Source organism: Diorhabda sublineata, chromosome X (genome assembly GCF_026230105.1).
Source record: "Diorhabda sublineata isolate icDioSubl1.1 chromosome X, icDioSubl1.1, whole genome shotgun sequence".
Taxonomy (NCBI): domain Eukaryota; kingdom Metazoa; phylum Arthropoda; class Insecta; order Coleoptera; family Chrysomelidae; genus Diorhabda; species Diorhabda sublineata.
Window position 1 is genome coordinate 23,062,490 of NC_079485.1, and position 20,422 is coordinate 23,082,911.

The 20,422-nt window shown below is 32.0% G+C and overlaps 1 protein-coding gene across 1 annotated transcript in view; it reads right to left on the bottom strand.

Moving 5' to 3' along the window:
* Positions 1-1,818: 1,818 nt before the first annotated feature.
* Positions 1,819-20,422, bottom strand: part of LOC130451061 (uncharacterized) — a 45,489-nt gene continuing 26,885 nt past the window's right edge. Inside the window, exons 5-7 of the mRNA XM_056789859.1 lie at positions 11,560-11,981; positions 2,886-3,069; positions 1,819-1,949 (exon numbers count right to left, since the gene is read on the bottom strand). Of these exons, the coding sequence (XP_056645837.1) occupies positions 1,819-1,949; positions 2,886-3,069; positions 11,560-11,981 (737 nt within the window). The remainder of the gene's footprint in view (positions 1,950-2,885; positions 3,070-11,559; positions 11,982-20,422) is intronic.

Here is a 20,422-nt window from a genome sequence, read left to right on the forward strand (position 1 = left end):
TGGCCCTTCCAACGGAGCCTAGTATTTGACTGCGCGGAGGATTTTCATGAACTAACTTAACATCTTTCCACCTAACACATATTTTGGACATGACATGAATACTGAATTCTCCACCATTACCAGATTGCAATATTACTGGAGTACCAGATGTTTAAAATATTATAAGATCGTACTCCATTGTGAACTTATATTCGCCATCTCTGTTTGACAGCAGATCTATAAGATGAACTTGACATCTTGAATTCAGCTTAGAACTGATAATTGTTTCACAATACCTTCCTTAGTTGCACTGTGTTTCATTTGACACTGTTTGCATAAATTTAAATACAAAATTACAACTTCATATGTATATTATTGTATTTATTTTGCAACTCTTTAAGCATATGTGTTCTTCCTCCATGGCCTAGTCTTGAGTGAGTTTAACATGGTATTGTTACAAACGTGTCTCCGCCCTGGATCCAGCCCTGCCTGAATTTAGTGGACTTCTTAAATTCGAGGGACGCGGGGCCTTTGATGTTTGTTATTTATGCGATTACGAATCAAGAGGCCACAACTGTCGCAGTAATACTAGTGAAAGTATTTATCAGACGATATGGTGAGCCCTTAGAAGTCCACAGCGATTCAATTCAGAAGAAGAATGGACGATATGCACGAATTGGTTCGCTCGAATCTTTAAGTTGCCAACGATAGAATGAAAAAAACGATACAACACGGAATCCACAGACGGCAGTTTTAAAGAGGGGGATAAAGTGTGGCTGTATAATCTGAAAAATCTGACGAGGAGAAAGAGATTTTCTCTAAAATTATAAAAATCATAGGAAGGTCCATACTTAATCAAGAAAATGATCAATGATGTCATCTATCGCATAAGTAAGATCCACAATGGCAAACGCAAAGTGGTCCACCAAAATCGACTAGCGCCGTTTGAAGGACACCACGACCTACAGGAAGGAGTAAATCAGTTGCGAGAAGAGCCTGACCCTGTCTTCCAAGAATTTATGGGTGTGTACGGAGGTACCGGCAAGGTTAGATATGGAATCACTACAGAACAACAATATTTGTTCACTTTGTCGGAATATTATTCACTGGCCTGCAGCATCCCTTGCCGCAAGTCGCTGAGAATTAAACACGATTCGCAGTACATCTTTTAACTGATAATTAAAAATGAATTTTTCAAGATCTATACACCTACCGCGATGTGTGGTAACTGCTTCAAAGCCTCCACGACCATGTGTTAGAAGCCAACATGAAGAAACTGGCTTTGACCTAGATAGAGAGTAACCAGTTGAATTGACGAGTCGTTAGGAACATGGTAAAAGTGATATTCCAGGATATCTGGGTTCACATAATAATTCGCCCCATCGTCAGTATTTGCTGAAGACTTTTATTTCAATATGACCGGAAGGTGTAAGAATGGGTCTAGTTGCCGATTTAAGCATCCAGTCCCGGCTATCAATGACTTCCAGGAGGAACTTCCATCTAAGGAGGGAGTATTTTCACGCACGTGTCTCCGCCTATTATATAAGTTTTTTATTATAGTAGCCGGTTTATTTATACATTTTGTTTCTTTATTCTCTAGAAATTTTAGAATTTCACCGAGGTATTTGGTGAAAGTCGACATTTTCCAATTTCGGTCTTTCACGGTAATATATACTTGAAAAAAAAAATACTTTTGATATTTTATTTGTATTCGAACGAATAACATGTTAATATGATTTACTACTATTTTACATAATACAAAGATGTTTTATATTGCACTTTCAATTCCTACTTAAATAACTTTAATATACAATTTGTCTTAATTAATTGTTTGACAATTTAAGTAACTTTATTACTAGTTTCTGGAGGCGAAAAAACGGAGTTATTATGATTTAAACAAGTTGAACAATCCACGTTAGGCTTCAGATTCATGGCCATTCCAACTGAAGTTCGTAACATCGATGATGATTCTTCTGAAACAAAAAAACATACTTTAATATAAATATTATTAATAAGGAGATATTAACAAAACTAATCAATAAAACTTGGATAGGAGAAATGTGACAGGAAATTTTGAAATTTGGTAATAATGGTTTATGGCAGCTTCAACATGATTTTTCTACTGAAATAATCGGTTTTTCGTGTTTAATATTTCAGCATACCCGAAATTTTATAGTCCTTCTTGATTTTCAGTTAGAGTTTGTTACCACATTAGAATCGCAGATTGAATGAGCATGAACATAGTTATCGAAATAACTTAATCCTAGAAATTACCTTAAGTAAATGCTCGAAAACAATGTCCACGTATCTAAGAGGTGAATAATATATTATATCCTCGTAAATTCGTATATCAATTCATACAAACACGAACAAGTTTATTGAATCCCTACCAATTAAACTGAGACTTATTCAAGTGAAGTACGTGTTTAGGGGATTTGATTACACTTTGGTAATTAACAGATCCGCTTAGAAATGATTACTCTGTGAAGTTAACTTACACCTTTCACCATTCAGACAGATTGTAAATACCTATCTAACGAAACAATTTCAAAGTGATATTTCTTTTAAAATGCCAATACCCCAAAATCGTCTATTGGTGTATATACATAAAAACCTCAACTTTTCTATTTTCTTTATATTCAGAACAAGAGATGAACGATTCTTTTTAATTTATAGACGATAAAACTATTGAAACTACAGTGTACTTGGAAATGAAGCCCGATAATTTGATTATATTATATTATAGAGATCAAAAATACACTACGACCTCGAAGGTTTATTGTGTTTCCACCTAGAGCTCGCCCTACAACTTTAGTATCTGGGATGAATTTTTACCTTCAATGTATATTTGTGGTTTCATAGAATTTTCCCTAATTACACCTCACTATAAGTAAGCTATAACTTACCTCCTGATCCTATAAGAAAATGTCGATGTAAATCTTGCCTGTATAAGAAATTTGTTCTGTCGGTTCCATCAAAAGATAGTCTTGAAAGGTTCCAAATCTTTTGCGAAATAGCAGATATTTCTTCACGATGTCTAGTAGGTTCACTAAATGGTTGAGGACTAGGAGATGGTTCAACAGAAACAGCCTGAAACATGAAGATCAATGATGATGGATGATAATAGAAAACATTGAACAAAAGACATAAATATTTGGTGTTTACGTTAGGGAATTAACTATATTATATAACATAATGAAAAGGTGAGAACGTGCGTTTAAATATAGTAGGTGTACAGACGAAAATGCAGTTGAAGCATCCACAACTGATATCAGACATAGATAATAGAGTAATATTTACGGTAAAACAGTGGGTTTGCAGACATCGTTGTCTTACGAATAAACTGTTTTTCTAATAAATAGTTTTGGTACAAAATATTTAACCATCTATTTTTGTACTGAGTATCTTTAATGAAGCTTTTCTTATTTGCAATAATTAACGGTTTAGTAAATAACATAGTTAATAACTCGGACCAACTAAATGGTCTTGTAGGTACAACACGTTCTTGACAACAGGCACCTTTAGCGATCGGTGGAAGGTATGGAGGCTAGTTCTTATTTTTAACGGTAAAGGTGACCCAAATACGCCGACAGCTTACCGATCGCTGAGCGTACTAAATACTACAGGTAAATTATTCGAACATTTATTGATACCGATACTAATAGGCGAAATACAAACCCTAACCGGCATTTCAGATCTGCAATTCGGCTTCAGAAAGTGCCGATCAACAATCGGAGCAATCTAGAAGGTGGTCGACACCTTTTTTGAAACTCGACAGATACTGCCACGTGGCGCGACCATCGCTAGAAACATTAGACATAAAGAACGTATTCAACCCAGCCAGATGGTGAACATCCTTTAGGTACTTAAAGGCCGCTTCGGGATCCTAGACTATTTGACCCAAGTGGTGGAGGATTATCTAACAAACATGCGAATAATCTACGAGACGACAGAAGGACAGGCGACTAGACAAATTACCGCAGGTGTCGCTCTAGGATCTACACTGGGACCGGATTTATGGAATAGTTTATATGACAGTCTGATTAGACTGGAATTGCCTATTGTTCTTCACCAAACAACTTGCAAAATTAATTCAGCTCTATGGATGGATGACAGATCATGGACTTCAAAACTCTACTGAGCTGATGTGCCTCACAAGGAAATAAATACAGACAAGAGGGCCCATTAAGATCGAAACAGATGAAATCGAGTCTAGATGCGTATTTGGAACTGACCTTATATACGAAGATGTCTTTCTAGTCTCACATACGGAAGACATCTCAGAAGGCGGCCGAGAGGACAGCATACTAATGCTTAATGGCAAATATTAACAGACTACGGCCGAAGAAACGAAGGCTGCTGTTAGCGACGACTCACTCAATTCTTCTGTATGGGGCGGAGGTCTGGTTAGACGCCCTAAGAATAAAGAAATACTGCAAAGCGATGACGATGGTATAAAGACAAGGTGCACAAGTTGCAATCGCCAGCTCCTACCGAACTGTCTCGGTACAGGTTGTCCTAGTGGTGGTGCGGATAATCCTCCTGGCTTTCGAGCTCAGGTATCACACGACAGAATGCGGCAACTATTGAACTATTGAACAACGGTGGACAGAAGAAAAATCAGGTAAATGGAGGCGAAGACTAATAAAAGACTGAAAGGAAGTTCGGGAAAGTGAACTTCTACATTACCCAGATTCTGATTGGTGTACGTATTATCATTTGAGGGGTGTGAGAGAGGAAGTAGAGAAGACTGTCGCAATATAAACCCTGATAATTTGGTCCAGGTGATGCTGCACAAGGTAGAATGGTGGCAACTGGTTGCTACCTACTAAGAAGGAGTTCTTAAGCAAAAGAATGTAGACGGCTGCTTGGAACGATATCATAGAAACGTAACAAACTGAATAACATACCATGAGTAATATCACAATAGTTCCATCTTCTAAAAAAATTATATGAAGGATTCCTTGCTCTTCAACTAGGCGCGATTTTCTGCGCACATCTCTCATTCGGTGTTGGGCAACTTGACCATCTATCTAAAAATTCCAAGCCGAAATTTTTCCTCGTTTTTGGCCGGCCACCCTCCCTTATAGAGTTCGCGAGATAAAAGTACCCAAAAATCCTTAACTGGAGGGTTAACTAATTACTAATTAGGGAGGGTTATCTTGTTTTGGTTATTTTGATGTAACCAATTTTGCGTTGTTCTTGCATGATAGCAGGACATTAAATCCTATCAAAACATCATATCGAGTCCAACGTGATGTTGAGGTACAAAATTAACTAATTTAGTGAGACAGTTATTAATATACCTTTCAGAATCTACAGCTTCCCCCCTTATTCGACCCACATAAGGTGTGGATATCCCTCTTGTCGAAATCGCCAGTCCAGTTTTTTATGCTCTTTTCGGGTAAAAATTCTTTATTTTCCACTTTTTGAGAGGTTCAAATAATCCTTCTTCATATTCGGATATAGCACGGTTAATGCTTCTAGGTGACATATTTTGGTTTAAAATAAACGAGAACTATGTCAAACTTAGGGATCTGTCTAACCAAAATATAAATGCTTTTACTTATTTCCAATTTACGACATTTCAAAGCAACTGAAATAAAAAAAGACTTGTCTAACTAATTACAAAAAAACAATTATTTGATTTGAATTGTTTTATTATAACTTATTATTAAACTTCTGAATTTTGTGCCAAAACTATTGTGACATACGTTATTGGGGTAGAAAAGAGATAGTACGGCACTGGATGATCTCCGATATTCTTCATTTTGTAGACAAAAGCTGTGTAAAGAATAATATTCAAACATGACATAATAGAGTTCTTACGAGTAAATTAAAACGAATTATATAGAATACGATGCTACAATGAAATTTAACGTTTGTATAACTTAACAATAGATTAATTACTGTGTTTCTATAGCGGCATGAATATTTAAATATCAGAACTGAATATACACAATGTCAGTATTGAATTTACTCAGTGCATACACCCGTTTACTGTCTGACACCACCCCAAGGGAAAAACTCAAAAATCACTAGATAGATCTGCGAAATGTCTGGGTATTCAAATAACGACGATCCGAACACCAGCCTAGTTCAATTAAATACAGAATAATCATAGGGATATTTATACTTCATAAGATAATCTACTTGGATTAAATGAGTTACAACAAGTTTAGATTTTCATTTGATCCTTTTTCTCGAACTTAAATTTCTCAACTAAGACGTTCAAATTTAAATTTTTGGTTATAATCTCAATATTAAACCCACTATTAAATATAAGGCGTTAAGAATTTTGCTGAAAAAATTCAAGAAATTACTCAAACTTCGAGATATAGTTCTTATTATTCATTTTAACGGAAAGTGTCAAAAGTTCATTTTGAATAATACGAGTGAAATTCGGAATCTAATCTAATAGTTGTTTTGCGCGGCGCTGTAAGTAGAGCTTCCAGTTTGCGAGTAAGGAAATGTGAGGTTTGATTCCTTTAGGCCAAGAAACTGTCAAAAGCGGATATTCATCTGGCTCCATCTGATTATATCGTATATTTTCTGGAAGGAAGAAGTGGCATCGGTGACAGCGATTTACTGATGATGAGGAACTTAACGATCTTGTGACATATTTATTGAAATCGTAGGCGTTCGCTAAAAATGCTAAAGTGATAAAACGGTACGACAAGTGCTTGAATAATAGCGGAGACTATGCTGAGAACCAAAAATATAGAAAAATTGTATCTTTGATACGTAAATCAATTTTCCCCTTTGCGCTGGTTTGTTTTTTAGAGCCATTAGAAGGCTATTTTTAAATATCCCTCGTAAGTAGTTATTCATAGAACAATTCGTCATATATTCGTTCTTACAAATCATTTTGAGGTGCTCATATGAATATATCATTCGTAAACGAATGCAATTATAAATTATAACAAGAAAATGAGTGATTATTGTATGAAACAAATGAAAGAGCCGACATATCAACAGAAAAACCAAGAAGGCAATAATTATCATCGATCACCACCTTATTGGCCTGTTCTTACTCAGTGCGATATTTTCCCCCAAACATAATAGTTGCTTCAAGGAACCCATTGATGACATACATCAAAGAGTGATCTCTGAGGGAAGATGCATGTGAGAATGTTTTCGAAAATTTGAATCATGTGGTTCTTCAAGTTTCCTATCCCTGTAATAGTTGTGGATATTCTATCCATTAATATTTTATTATTATTGTCAAATTGTCATATTACGCAGTCCTATTTGAGTGTTCTACTCACACAGTTAAATGCCGTTGAATATCGAATCTGAGTGATGCGGCATTGGAAAAGACCCTAATTTCATTGTTCCCTAGGCTCGAACAAAATTGTCTATTATTTACATTAAACTTTTAATTGACTGAACAACTAGCATTTGGAAAAAACTAATCAGTTCTTAAAAAAGTAACTTCTTTTAATTCAGTATTGATTGAAGGGGGAGATTGTTCGCATTCAAATGACTTCGTTTGAACTTTTCTCAGTAAAAAGCCAGTTATTTAGTTCATCATTTTATCATGTAAATTAAAAATTTCATGTCTGAAAGAGCTTTACGTTTTTCTAAGAAATAATCTGTAGAGCTGTGTGAATTGACAAGTTTTTTTTAAACTTCCTCAAATCAGATATGAAAATCCTTTCAATGTCATTATAAATTCATTATGTCATGCTCCCTAAAATATGTGGCCTACCAAAATCACATCAACCTGACATACCTCTTCAATCTTTTGCATCAAATTTTGGGATCTCAAAAAAAGAATAAAATCCCCAATTAATATGTATTTATCTCATTGGATGTAGTTTTTTTTATATTTACAAATCTTCCAATTATAATTGTGAAAGACACATAAAGAAAAAACTGCATATTATATTCACAAACACACAGACATTCCTTGAAACAAATTTATTTTTAGCTGTAGAAATAACACTCATTTCAACGTAACATTTTCAAATTTGAGGATAAAACAACAAAACAAGTTGATGGTTGTGCTTTTAAGGCATCTATATTAAGAGTTAGAGCACGACTAGTAGGAGCATCTAGAGGAAATTATCTTAAGCAAACTTAAAGTGAATAACCCAGTTTTTTCGTCATGTGAATTATTGCATCATTGTACCAAAAAACTAAATTGGAAACTTCAGTTGATGTAATCTTATTTAGCAAAAAAGTTAAGAAATGGTTAGATTATGCAAAGAGAAAATAATTATTCTGAACAAATAATGAATAACATATATTCAATAAAAATGTAATCAAATAAGACCGGATAAGAAAAAACACATCCTGAATATCTTATCATAAGTAATAGGGAAGTTTTCATTGTAATATCAAACCTCAAAATATAACTACAACCAAAGAATATATTAATCAAAACAAAAATCTAAAAATTAAAGATTAAAATAATAAAATGATGAAATTATTAAATTATGAGACAACTTACAAAAAATTAAACAAGACCCTACGAATTTTTATCAAAAACAAAATAATGATCTAATTCGATCTTGGGAAGAAAAAAATTTTCATTTCGCCATCAGATAAAAAAAATTGAAAATTCACAATGCCTTACACACTAAAATATATTGTTTACCGAAACTGCACAAACCTGACATTCTCCTTCGACCGATTGATTCAAGTATTCAAACTCCTATTGCTCCATTATCTAATTATTTGAAAAATATTTTGAAAAAAATTTTATATCAAAACAAATACTATATCAAACACACGTGGGATTTCAACGAAAAAATTAAAAGTATAAAATTCCTAACGAATATGTATTTATTTCGTTATATGTGGTTTCTCTATGAACAAATATTCCTATTACCATTGTGAAAAATATATTAATAAAAAAATGGGACAAAACTAAAGAATATATAGAAATACCTTAATATGAATTTATAAAAGCTATAGAACTCACACTTACAACAACATATTTCAAATATGAAAATTAAATATATAAACAAATTGATGGTTGTGCTATGGGAGCTTCCATTTCAAGTGTAATAACACAATTAGTTATGGAAGATCTTGAGGAAACTGCCCTAAGGACACTTGATATACATATTCCATTCTTTTTCCGATATGTAGATGATTGTATTACTGCCGTACGAAAGAATCAAAAATAGGGTGAACGGATACTATAATCAATTAATTGAGTCATAAAAGACATATTACATTATCCAAATATTTCACTAAATTAAAATCTAAAACACCAGAAAACAAAAGAAGTAATATTATATATCAATTGCCTTATACTGACGTTGTTTACATAGGGCAGACATCTCAGAATTTGGAAAATAGACTAAAAGGTCATCAATAAGATAAAAAAAATAAAACGGCATTAAAGAACCATTAGATATCAAAAAAACTTAAATTCAATTATAAAGATTCAAAAATCCTTGGAACGGAATCTAATGCATGAAAAAGAATTTTTCACATTCTTAAGAACGAAAAAGCTATAAATGATAAAAAAGACCTAAATTATCCAAGTAAAATAAATAGCTCTATTTTGTAAATTCTAATAAAACTGCAAATTATTTAATTAATTACTGCTACATATTTGAGTTGTAAGGACTGAGGAAAACTTAATTTTTCTTATTAGAACCAATTTCTATTTTGATTTCATTCTTATTTTGATATTCATGATGTAGGGGTCTATTGATTTATATATTGACGCAAATTGTCATTGTCAGTGTCAATATCATATTTAATAAGTCGAAACGTCAATTTTTTATCAATATCTTAAAAATTATTAAAAAAAAAACAGAATTTTAAAACAGAAGGCACCTAAAATGAATATAATATAGTTAAATAGTAACAAAATTGTTACGTGAATAAAATGACACACAGTTGCTATCATATAATCTGTAAAAATCAGAAACTTCAACAACTGTTAGCTATTACTACAATATCCTCATGAGAATTATGTCATGAATATTATGAAATATTCATTATCTGTCACGCTAATCAATTTTGTATAATGAAATCACTTGTCACAAAAGCCGAATATTATACATCTTTCTCCTTTTCACTTCATTCATATCTATATACTTTTATTCTCTATGACCCGACGTAGATAAAAAGTTATTACGAGAGATATGTAATAAAACCACATAAAAAACATTAAACCATTCATTTAGTAAAACTCCACCGTACGATTTCCAATAAAAAGGGTTTTGATATCGGGACATGAATATTTAATTCGATAATAAAAATGATTAATACTTCATTATTTGAATTTGTACAATTCTATTAGATTGAATGAACATTGTGTGAATTTGTTCAGGGGCGAGGGGAGCTCTATTATTCAATTAATTGTCATTGCAGCTAAAGCCATCATAGAATTAGAATATAATATCAGTTTGATTTATATATGGAAATATTTAGGTACTTTCGAAAAACATCAGGCTTAAGTGATCGGGAATCGGCTGAAGCAGAAAGCATGTGCTATATCTGATGTCCATTCAATTATCGCTTTCAAAGTTCTTCCGAAATAAAACACGCCAACATATAATCCGGTTGTTAAAAGGATTTCGAACGGTATTATCATCTGTAAACATAAAATATTGATAACAACAAACCATATATATGAGAGTGTTGACCTCTGACTTTACCATTCACCAAGTCCAAAAGTTTCAACAGAGCTTTTTAACGTCTGATAATTATATTTAAGCTACAAATGTACCAGATAATTTATTGGGTATGCCGTTATTAACATTTCTTCTTACCTCGCGAACAATTAAATCTCATCTTCATATCCCCTATTAGCTAGATCTAACACCCTCATAACTTATCATATTCCTACCTAGTGGATAATTTACTGACTTGTAAATTTGTTTTGTTTCTAATTTTGTAGCCGATCACTATGAAAGTTGATCCAAAAGAATTGTATTTAGATCTATTCACTTTCTGTTATTTATCAGTTTTTTGCAGAATATTTATCTACGGTTTGATTTTCTATAGTTGGATATGTGACATTATTTTGACAGATAATTTGACGTAATCTTGATGTTGGATTTTCCTCGACATTCATTTTAGAAATTTCCTCTAATATATTTAGACTTATACTGAACACAGTGTTCCTACTACCATTATACCAACACTGTACCCTGTATTAGGCGCGTTTCGATAAGTTGTCGTCTTCAGGGATTGGAGATAAACATTTGGACTTCGTTTGCAATTTTTTTTTACTCTATTGAGGTAATGTAAAATAAAACTATTTTTCTACGGATGTTCTACTCCTTCCATAGCTTCCATACATTCAAAAGAGAATTGGTGAAATGGAAGATTGCATTTTTGTATTTAATTTCAAGATACTTCAATTATTGGTTTGGGGACACGTCATTATGATAAATTTTATTACATGAAAAATTTCAATTCAGCCCTTTTAATAAAATTATAGATAGATAAATTCGGGTTTAAAACGTCCTACGTCTTTGTCTGATGCCTAATTGCCACTCGTTCCTGCAGTTGTTATCGTTCAGATTTCGTACATTCATTGATTTTCTTATTCCATATATTTATGATAATCTTGGTCTTCCTCTCTTTCTGTTCTCCTGTGGGATCTACTTCATGTTTTTTTTGGCCCATTCTCTGCACGTAACCGTACCAAATTAACTGCTTTTCCTCAACATATTCTATAATTGTTTGTTTCAGGTTCATTTGCTCTTTTATTAAGTCGTTTCTGATTCGATCTAACTTTGATGCTCTATTTGCTCTTCTTAGGGCGTCCATTCCCATAGCTCTATTCTTTTCTTTTGTTGTCCTTTTATTTTCCACGTTTCCGATCCATATCCATATACTATATCCATATACTAACGTACTCCCAATCATTGCATTGTAGATCCTCAGATTTCGTTGTTTTCCTATTTTAGTACTCCACAGTACTCCATTTAGTGATTTAATCCTTGCTCTTACTCTGTTTCTTCCAAATCTTATTTTTGTATCATCTTTCATCATATCCCAAATGATACAGATAAAATTATCCGATACTAAAACCAAAGTTTCTAGAAATTTTACGATCACGGGATAATTCTGCCAAATTTACAAAAAAATGCAAAAACTTCAACCAGGTACGGATGATACACGTTTTTTTTAATGTACAAGTCACACAATGGTAATAAATAAATTTGACAGAACGGCAAAATATATAGTGAAATTTTTGCAAATGCTGAATCCGGATTTATATACAACCCACTATTTCCGAATGTCATCTGTGATTATTAATGCATAAGAAGATATTCTAATTTTAAAGTGCTATGTCAAAAAATCTATGTCTGACAAAATAAAAATTTCGAAAAATGTGATAAAATCGACTCTGCGTCCAGTTCCACTATAACCTGAATACAGCAATGCTGTGAAAGCTCAGTGCGTATCCCCATCAACTGAGATCTCGGCTAGTTACCAAAATATGTTGCACCACATTACCTACCATGAATTATTTTGAAAAATTGTCCTGTTATATACCTGTTATATAACTGTTATCAACAATTTCAATGAAATACGGAAAAAATGAGTCATTGTTATATGTATTATGCATTTTAATTTTGAAGCTCGTTTTGAACATATCAAAAGTATAGTGTAAGACACTTTTTCGCTCGGCTTCTACTCGTATAAACAAACTTAAGGAAATTAGCTATTTTAGCGTTTTCTGTTATTATTCAAAGCGTCCAAAACTGCCTATTCCAACACTATGTGCGACTGATTCGAGAGAATTTTTTTTCACAAATTTGACTTTTTAACAAACTAGCCATTAGATATCTTTAAACACTTCTACGAACATCTTGTTTGAATTAATTTCTGTTCCACCCCATGGTCGGGTTTCTCAAGTCTTAATACAATATCCTTAATCCTTTGAGGATTTTACTACTGCTGGGAGTGAATTTGCCGTTTCCATGTTCACTAAGCGTATGAAGTTAAGCCTACCTCGGGTTATTATTTCATTTGAATACATTTTTATTAGAACGATCATCATGTTCTTTTATGTTATGATTTTCACTGTGGTATTATTTATCTGATTAATTTGAAGCATTTTAATGAAATTAGAGAGAGTAAACAAATACACCGAAATAAGTAGTTTGCGTCAAAATATACCTAAAAAATGTTTTCCAGTTTCATGAATTCTGAATCTATAAGAATAGAAATCTTTCTCTAATGATAATATTTTCTAAGATGATTGGAATTTGATGTTAGTTGAAACATTGACGTATTGTATTTGAAATTTTGGTGAATGCTCTATGTATGTTCGTAAATCCACTAAAAATTTAAATATTGGGTGGATTGCGGATTTTAGCCCAAAACGAATTGCTAATTTCCTCCGTGTGTTAATACAAGGTTGAATGGTGCAGAGGATATATATCGTAGTTTACTTCTCTATTCCACAGGCATTATCGGCGGCCCTATTGGTGTTGTATCTGTAATTATCAACTGTTACATGCCCTATCAAAATCTTTACCTTTCCTCTATTTGGGAGCATTATTTCCTCTGCCCAGCGTCAAAGATTCCTCTCACCTTTTAAAGTTTTTATTTGTATGCAGACCTTCGACTAAAACTATGCCTCTTTGTTTTTCTCCATTACCCACAGTTTAAAGTGCAAGGCATGAATTCCCAATGCAGGTTCAGGTCCTTTCAGCATCCATCCTTTGTACCTATTTCTAGCTGAATTTACTGTACCTCGGCTTGATTCTACTACATAGAGCAAGTATTTTTCTATAAATATGGGGAAAAGAATTTCATTTTATTTTGTCAAAATTGAAGATTAATAATTTCAAAAATAAATCAATTTCATCAGCGTTCGTAGAAAAAATAGCGTAAACATTCCAGTTCTGCGTAGGAATAATTAGTCGATATACAATAAAGATATGTGGGTTATGAATTAAATAAACAGAGTTTTTTTGTTAATTGAAAAAATCAACATTGTCTCCATTACCAACGTTTATATTGTTTTTAGCTGTTTTCTGTAATGTAAGTTTATTTATTTGTTATTCGTCTATAAAAAAGGTTTCTTTGCTTTATACATTCATCAATTTTTATACTTTTTCTAGGTTCTTTCTTGAAATTTAAAAAAAGTGAAAGTAAACGAATAAAAATTGTTTTAAAAGATTGAATCACTAAATTTTCAGGGTAGCACGAAATCCCACACTAGCAAAATACAGAGAAGTTCTTAGAAAGTAATTTTGAATTAAAATTTACATAATAGCAACCCTCCCTTTTTTATCAACGGAGATGTATTTAACGTTGTAACAACACCCATCAAATTTGAGACAAATTAACTCAGATGAAGGCTGAACTCTCCCAAAGGAGAATTCAAGCTTTAATAGAAAATTACGAATTTATACAAGAGAAATTTTTAACTTGATTGAAAAAAACACATACAGTTTTAGAAATAAAAGAGAAATACTAATTCAAGTATTTTGAAATGACGGGGAGGGTTATATTAGGGAAATAAGGTGGCTCTTCGAAGGGTCTTGTTGAGATATGTCCAGAAAATGTGACAGGCCACATAAATTTTAGCAACTATTTTCCAGTGTTTAAATTCAACTGTTAAGGCCACTTGTAGAGCGAGCAACTCGCTCCACTATTCCTAAATACTCTTTACGACTTAATCGTACGTATTTTTTTATCCAAACTCATGAAGATCAAGTCACAAATGAATCATTTTGCGAAAAAAGAAATGACAAACGACGCTTGCACTCTGCATGAGTAGAGAAAACAATTGCTTTGAGAATCGAGTAAAAACCAAATAAACATGAATATTCAGAATATTCTACTGAAATGGAGTTAATTAATCCGCGATGTTTTCATTAAACAAAAATTTGCATTACATATGGTTTTCTTGGAATATTTGTGTTAATTGCAATATCAGTATTATTTCACTTATATTGGTTTAAGTACCAGACATCTATTGTCGTATTTACTTCTCATTGAAATACAAAGTTTTTATATCTATTAATTTTTATTGTAATAGAATCCTTAGCCAACCTTTGAATTGATTAAAATATACGTCCATCAGTATCATATTTCGGTATTAAACTCCGTTAAAAGTTTCATTTAATTTTAGGCTTGACTAACGCCTACTTTAATTTTCGTGGGGTAGTAAAAAAGGTCACCGCTTGACATTTGCAAATGTTTCAGCTAACACCATTTAAGATCTTTTATGTTTTAATAATAGGAAAAAAAGTTTGAATTGTATACCATTTCTACAATACGAAAGTGTGAGTGGTTTTATTGAACTTAGATTCAGATACATAGAAGTTCATTCAAGATTATCTTGACAAAAGAGAAATATGTTTTGTACAACTACTTCACAAGTTTTTACTTTAAAACCACAGAAAACGGAAAATAGCATTGTTCAGTTCTGTTCTATTTTCAAATTCTTATCAAATAGACACGCATTAAGACTTTTCGGGTTAATAATGATTTGAATATTCGGAAACTAACGTTAACTCACGTTAATTGTTGTTCGGGAACTGATTGAGTTAACCGGGTTGTACTCATATATGATCCCTTATACCTTGGTAGACCAATGGGTAAATACGATTCTCCTTATATGGTTAACTCCTATAAATTATGAGCAATGTAATTGAAGGCTTATACTTTTAGTATTTCAACATAAAAATAGCTGATTAGTGTTAAAATTTAGTGCAAAATTGGCGTGAGTGGGTAAATCGCTCGTTACTGCTCAATAACAATTATTAAACATCTATAATATAATATATAATTAAATAAAGATCGTGGAAAAATCAACGCACAAAAAAGTAATGAAAATCAAATGTTGTAAATCATGTTTTAAATTTGAAATTTCCGTTGAAAATTGAACGTTATGTTCGTAAAGTGGTTTTGGGTTAGGATCCACTATTAAATGATAGATGTTCTAGTTGACCTCAGACCATAGTTTTCGAAAAGCATTATTTTTGTATCCTTTAGAAGGTAATGAATATGCCTTATACCATTTTCATTCCAAAAAACGGTCGCCATGACTTATTGTCGACTTCGACTTTGTTTGGCAAAGCTTTCTCCTATCAAAATAATTATTGAAAGTATTGACTATCTGTTATCTATTATCAATAGCTATCAAGCGCATACTAAGTGACGCAGTGTTCAAAAAACCAAATAACAGATGCCTGTTTATAAGAGCAGTGTTGCTATTTCTATAAATAGATTAAACAAATCGTCAAAGAATCTTCGCACACTTTTAAATCCTGTACCCATATCAAACATGCATAATTTCAGGTTTTAGTACAGCATTATAATTTCTATATCTGTAAAAGGTTTAAATTTCTTGCTAGTCTGTGCTAGCCCCAGAAATCTAATGGTCTTCGTTCACTTACTAACTCATTTTTCCTCCGTGGCTTTTAGGAATTCCACTGCTTCTGAGTGATTTGATTTGGTTAGTGGACTGTATTTTATCTTTGTTGCTGTGATGTGATATTATGATTGATTGATTTGAGTTAATTATATGGGAAAAACTAAATGAATGTGTTAACTCCACCTCTTATTTTATATCTATATTTTACAACTTCTCTTTTACAATTATTTCCTTCCGACTCAATGTCATATCAAAAAATAACCTTTTTACATGCATATAGGACAATCCAGAATCTTTGCCCAATATTTATTTTTAAAAGAAATTATCTAGCGTTTCGGCATACGATTCCTTGTAAAAAGTTGGAAATGTCTTTTTAATAATGTTCTCTCTAGTAATGACAGCAAATTTTTATATCGTATAGCCATTGTGTGAATAACATTTTTTAAAATACGATTGAGCTGTTGATATTAAAAATCTATATCCCAAACCCTGATAATATAGATTTAAACGGAATTTTATTTATTTCAGCAATAAATATTCTTTGCCTGAGAGAACTGTGTGAGAATGGATTACTATTTATGGCTCAAGTAAACTTACTATAATTTTAAAAAAAATTCTCATTATTTTTTAAAGCTTCACTAGAAAGGGCAGGTTTTGACAATGTACTGTTATGAGTTACCTTAGTATAAGCATCAGATATGTCTTCTGATGATAAATATGTTTGCACTTCTTGAGTACGTCCATATGAATTCTTTTGGAACATTTTTTGTACTTATACTTGGAGATTCAGTATCTTCTCGTAAAACCTCTTTTATAAAAAAGATACTATTAAATTAAATTCTGCTTAATTACAGTTGAGGCTACAGGAAGAAGTGGCTTTTAAAAAGAAGTATGCACCATCAAACGTCTTTCCCAGTAACTTTTCATTTAAACAGAATTAGTTATTGTATGAAATAACTTACTTCACTAACTACTGCTAGGATGTATTCACTCAACTATAATTACATTTTCTACATCACAGTTTATCTTGTTTTGTACCTACTGAAGTTTTTTTCCTGTTTCGTATTTTTTTTTGTTTTGCAGAAATAAAGGTTTCCCCTATTATCCAGCCTATGTTTAAATTGGGGACGGGGTTTAATCTGTCCTTCAGATCTGCAAGTTTTCCTGAAATAAAAGAAGCAGAGACTGGACTGCTGTATCTAGCTAACATAACTTAGGAGAATATGTTTCCTAGATTCCTGTAAAGCACTCAAAGGTTTACCCCAATAGGCACGTAAATGTGTTTGGAGCGCACTCTTTTATATTTCACTTTTTCTTCTGTTGAATCTACACTTTCTATAGCATCTAACCATTTTTTCTATCTTCCTTGGACAGCTGGCTAAGATACTGTTTATGTTTGAACTGGAAAATAGCCGAAATTAAAAAAAACACACACAGCATACATTTCAGATCCACTTCCATACTCTATCACCGCGGAAAACGGCGTCGTAAAGAAGTTAAACAAAAGTAAAATGTGTGTGTCGTACAACAGTTTTCAAGTTTGTTTTCAAGTGATAGCTACTTAAATAGGCCTTTTAAATCATACAGTGTATACAAAATTATTCCATACGCGGGTATATAGCGGGTGGTGTTTGAAAATATCATTCAAAAATCAAATTAAAATTATATCAAATAAACCTAACTGCTAATGAAAGTCAAAGAATATGACAGGGTTTTGAAGGTTCAACATATTTTTTTACAATTGCTTTGAAAAGTGACGTATTTCTCGTAGCTAACTTAATTTCCACACCACATATTGCTCACACTGTGAGAAATATGATTTCTCACGGCACTTTGCCTACACCACATACATTTATATGGAGAATCAATAAATAACGACGAAAACTTATTTGGCTTTTGTCAACTTCAAATAGTTGACAGAACTGTCAGATTATAGAAGTTTTTTAAATTATTAAAAGAGTTTTTATTCGTGGTTTAATAAAAATCGCAATTTCCTTTAAATATTATTCTAGTAGTATTTATAATAAGTATACCAATTTATAATAAATAATGTGGATACTGACTGTGACGATTTTGGTAATACTCCGCCAAAGATATCGAAAAAAGCAGCGAAAGGAACTTTAGATTTGTTGCCGGAAATTTTAACAAAAAAATATGAATTAGCATACGAGAATATATGGAATGGAGAAGAAATACAAAAGTAAAATCTTTTTCGGAAACTGTACTTTTGGTATACTTAGAAGAGTTGTGGAAAACTTTAAAGGCGTCTACACTTTGGTCACAATATTCAATGTTGCGAAATACTATCAGTATAAAAAATAACATTGATATATCCACGTATCAGAAATTACGTTCATTTTTTTAAAGTTCGATAATTACGTCCCCAAAAAATCAAATATATTGACATCAGACCAATTGCAGAGATTTTTAAACGAATCTCAAGGTAAGGAATATCTACTAATAAAGATAAATTTACTTAGAAGGAACTATTTTTATAATTTAATTTTATTATTTTCCTTGAATTAACATAGATTTTTCTAATTAGTGGGTTTTTCAGTAGATAAAAAGAATTAAATAATTATTAAAAATTCTATTTCAAATTATGGTAGATAGATATTTGTACTTTTAACCAAGACTGTTAAATCAATGGTCAATGGTGCAGTGGATAGTGTGTCCGCTTGGAACTCAGTAGTCCCGAGTTTAAAACTCGAATTTTTTTGTAAAATTTCAATTCTGGTTTTTTTATTGCAGACAGCTGTAGCTATACGCGTAGCAGGGGCATGTTGTAGAGAGGAGTTGTGGAAGTTAAGAATCGATAATTTAGAGGATTTAAATTCAGCTTTACTTGTGTAATTAGATAATACGAAAACAAAAAAACCAAGAACGTTCACTGAACCGGGAGAATTTTATGAAATAAATAAAAAATATGCTGCTCTTCGACCAATTAATTTGCCAGAAAAACGTTTCTTTTTAAATTACCAAGAAGGAAAATGTACTAGACAGGTAGTTGTCATTAACAATTTCCGTAGTATGGCTGAGACAATCCCAATTTTTTTAATATTAGAAACCCCCCATCTATATACTGCTTCAGACGTCCTTCGGCAATAATTTTAGTAAATGCAGAAGGGGACACATTAACCTTAAAGCGCCATGGAGGATGGTAATCCAGTACCGTGGCAGAAGAATACGTCGAAGAGTCTATTAAAAACAAAATTAACGTTACTAATAAAATCGTCAACTCCATCGAAAAACCACTCGAAGCATTTACAGAAGTCGAGGCAGAAAAATTAACATAACAGAAAATTTAATAAAAAGAAATGACGTTCCGGGTTTAACTATACAAAATTGTAAAAATTTCACAATCAACTACAATTTTAAATAATATCTATCATTTAATAGTTAAGAGGATACTTTAGTATTATTTTGGTTTTATTAATCCTAAAAATGCGTCTCTCGCATTTCGGGCTCGTGCCACAAACTTTCACACTTGTGAGAAAATTTGAACTTTTCCCACTTGTTGCACACTATACTATTTTTGCTTAAGTTATTAGAAATATTGTTGAAAACGTGGAATCAAATTTGTTCACTAGATATGTTACCGACATTTTCAGATAATTTTCAGTTAAATCAACAAGGGAAAATGATCAAGATCTTGATAAGAATTTACGCCGATGTTATATTTTGTTTCTACTTCTCATTGACTCTTTGAAATCCACATTATTATGGTATAAAACTGTTTAAATCTATTTAAAATTAATGACAGAAAAAGTGTGTCTAATTATAACATTTTAGTTCCTATTTTTTGTCACGTTGTATCATTTGTTATCAATTTAAAATGCTTACTTGAGTTGTATAAAATTAAAGTTTGAATTTAAGGAAAAAAAATTCTCTCTTTAATTGTTCCTTGTCTAATTAAAAATAAAAAATTCATTTGCTTGTCAGAGTAATATTTACCCAGTTTCTTTTTGAACCGTAAAATTTAAAGCGAATTTAATCGTAAAATTTCGTTTAAGTAGAAAAGTTTACTGTAAAATTGAAAAAGTGAAATAATTCACATTAGTTGTGCCGATAATAAAATAAATAAACATTCTAAGTTAAATGAGTTCTTATTCTTGGGGGAGTTGG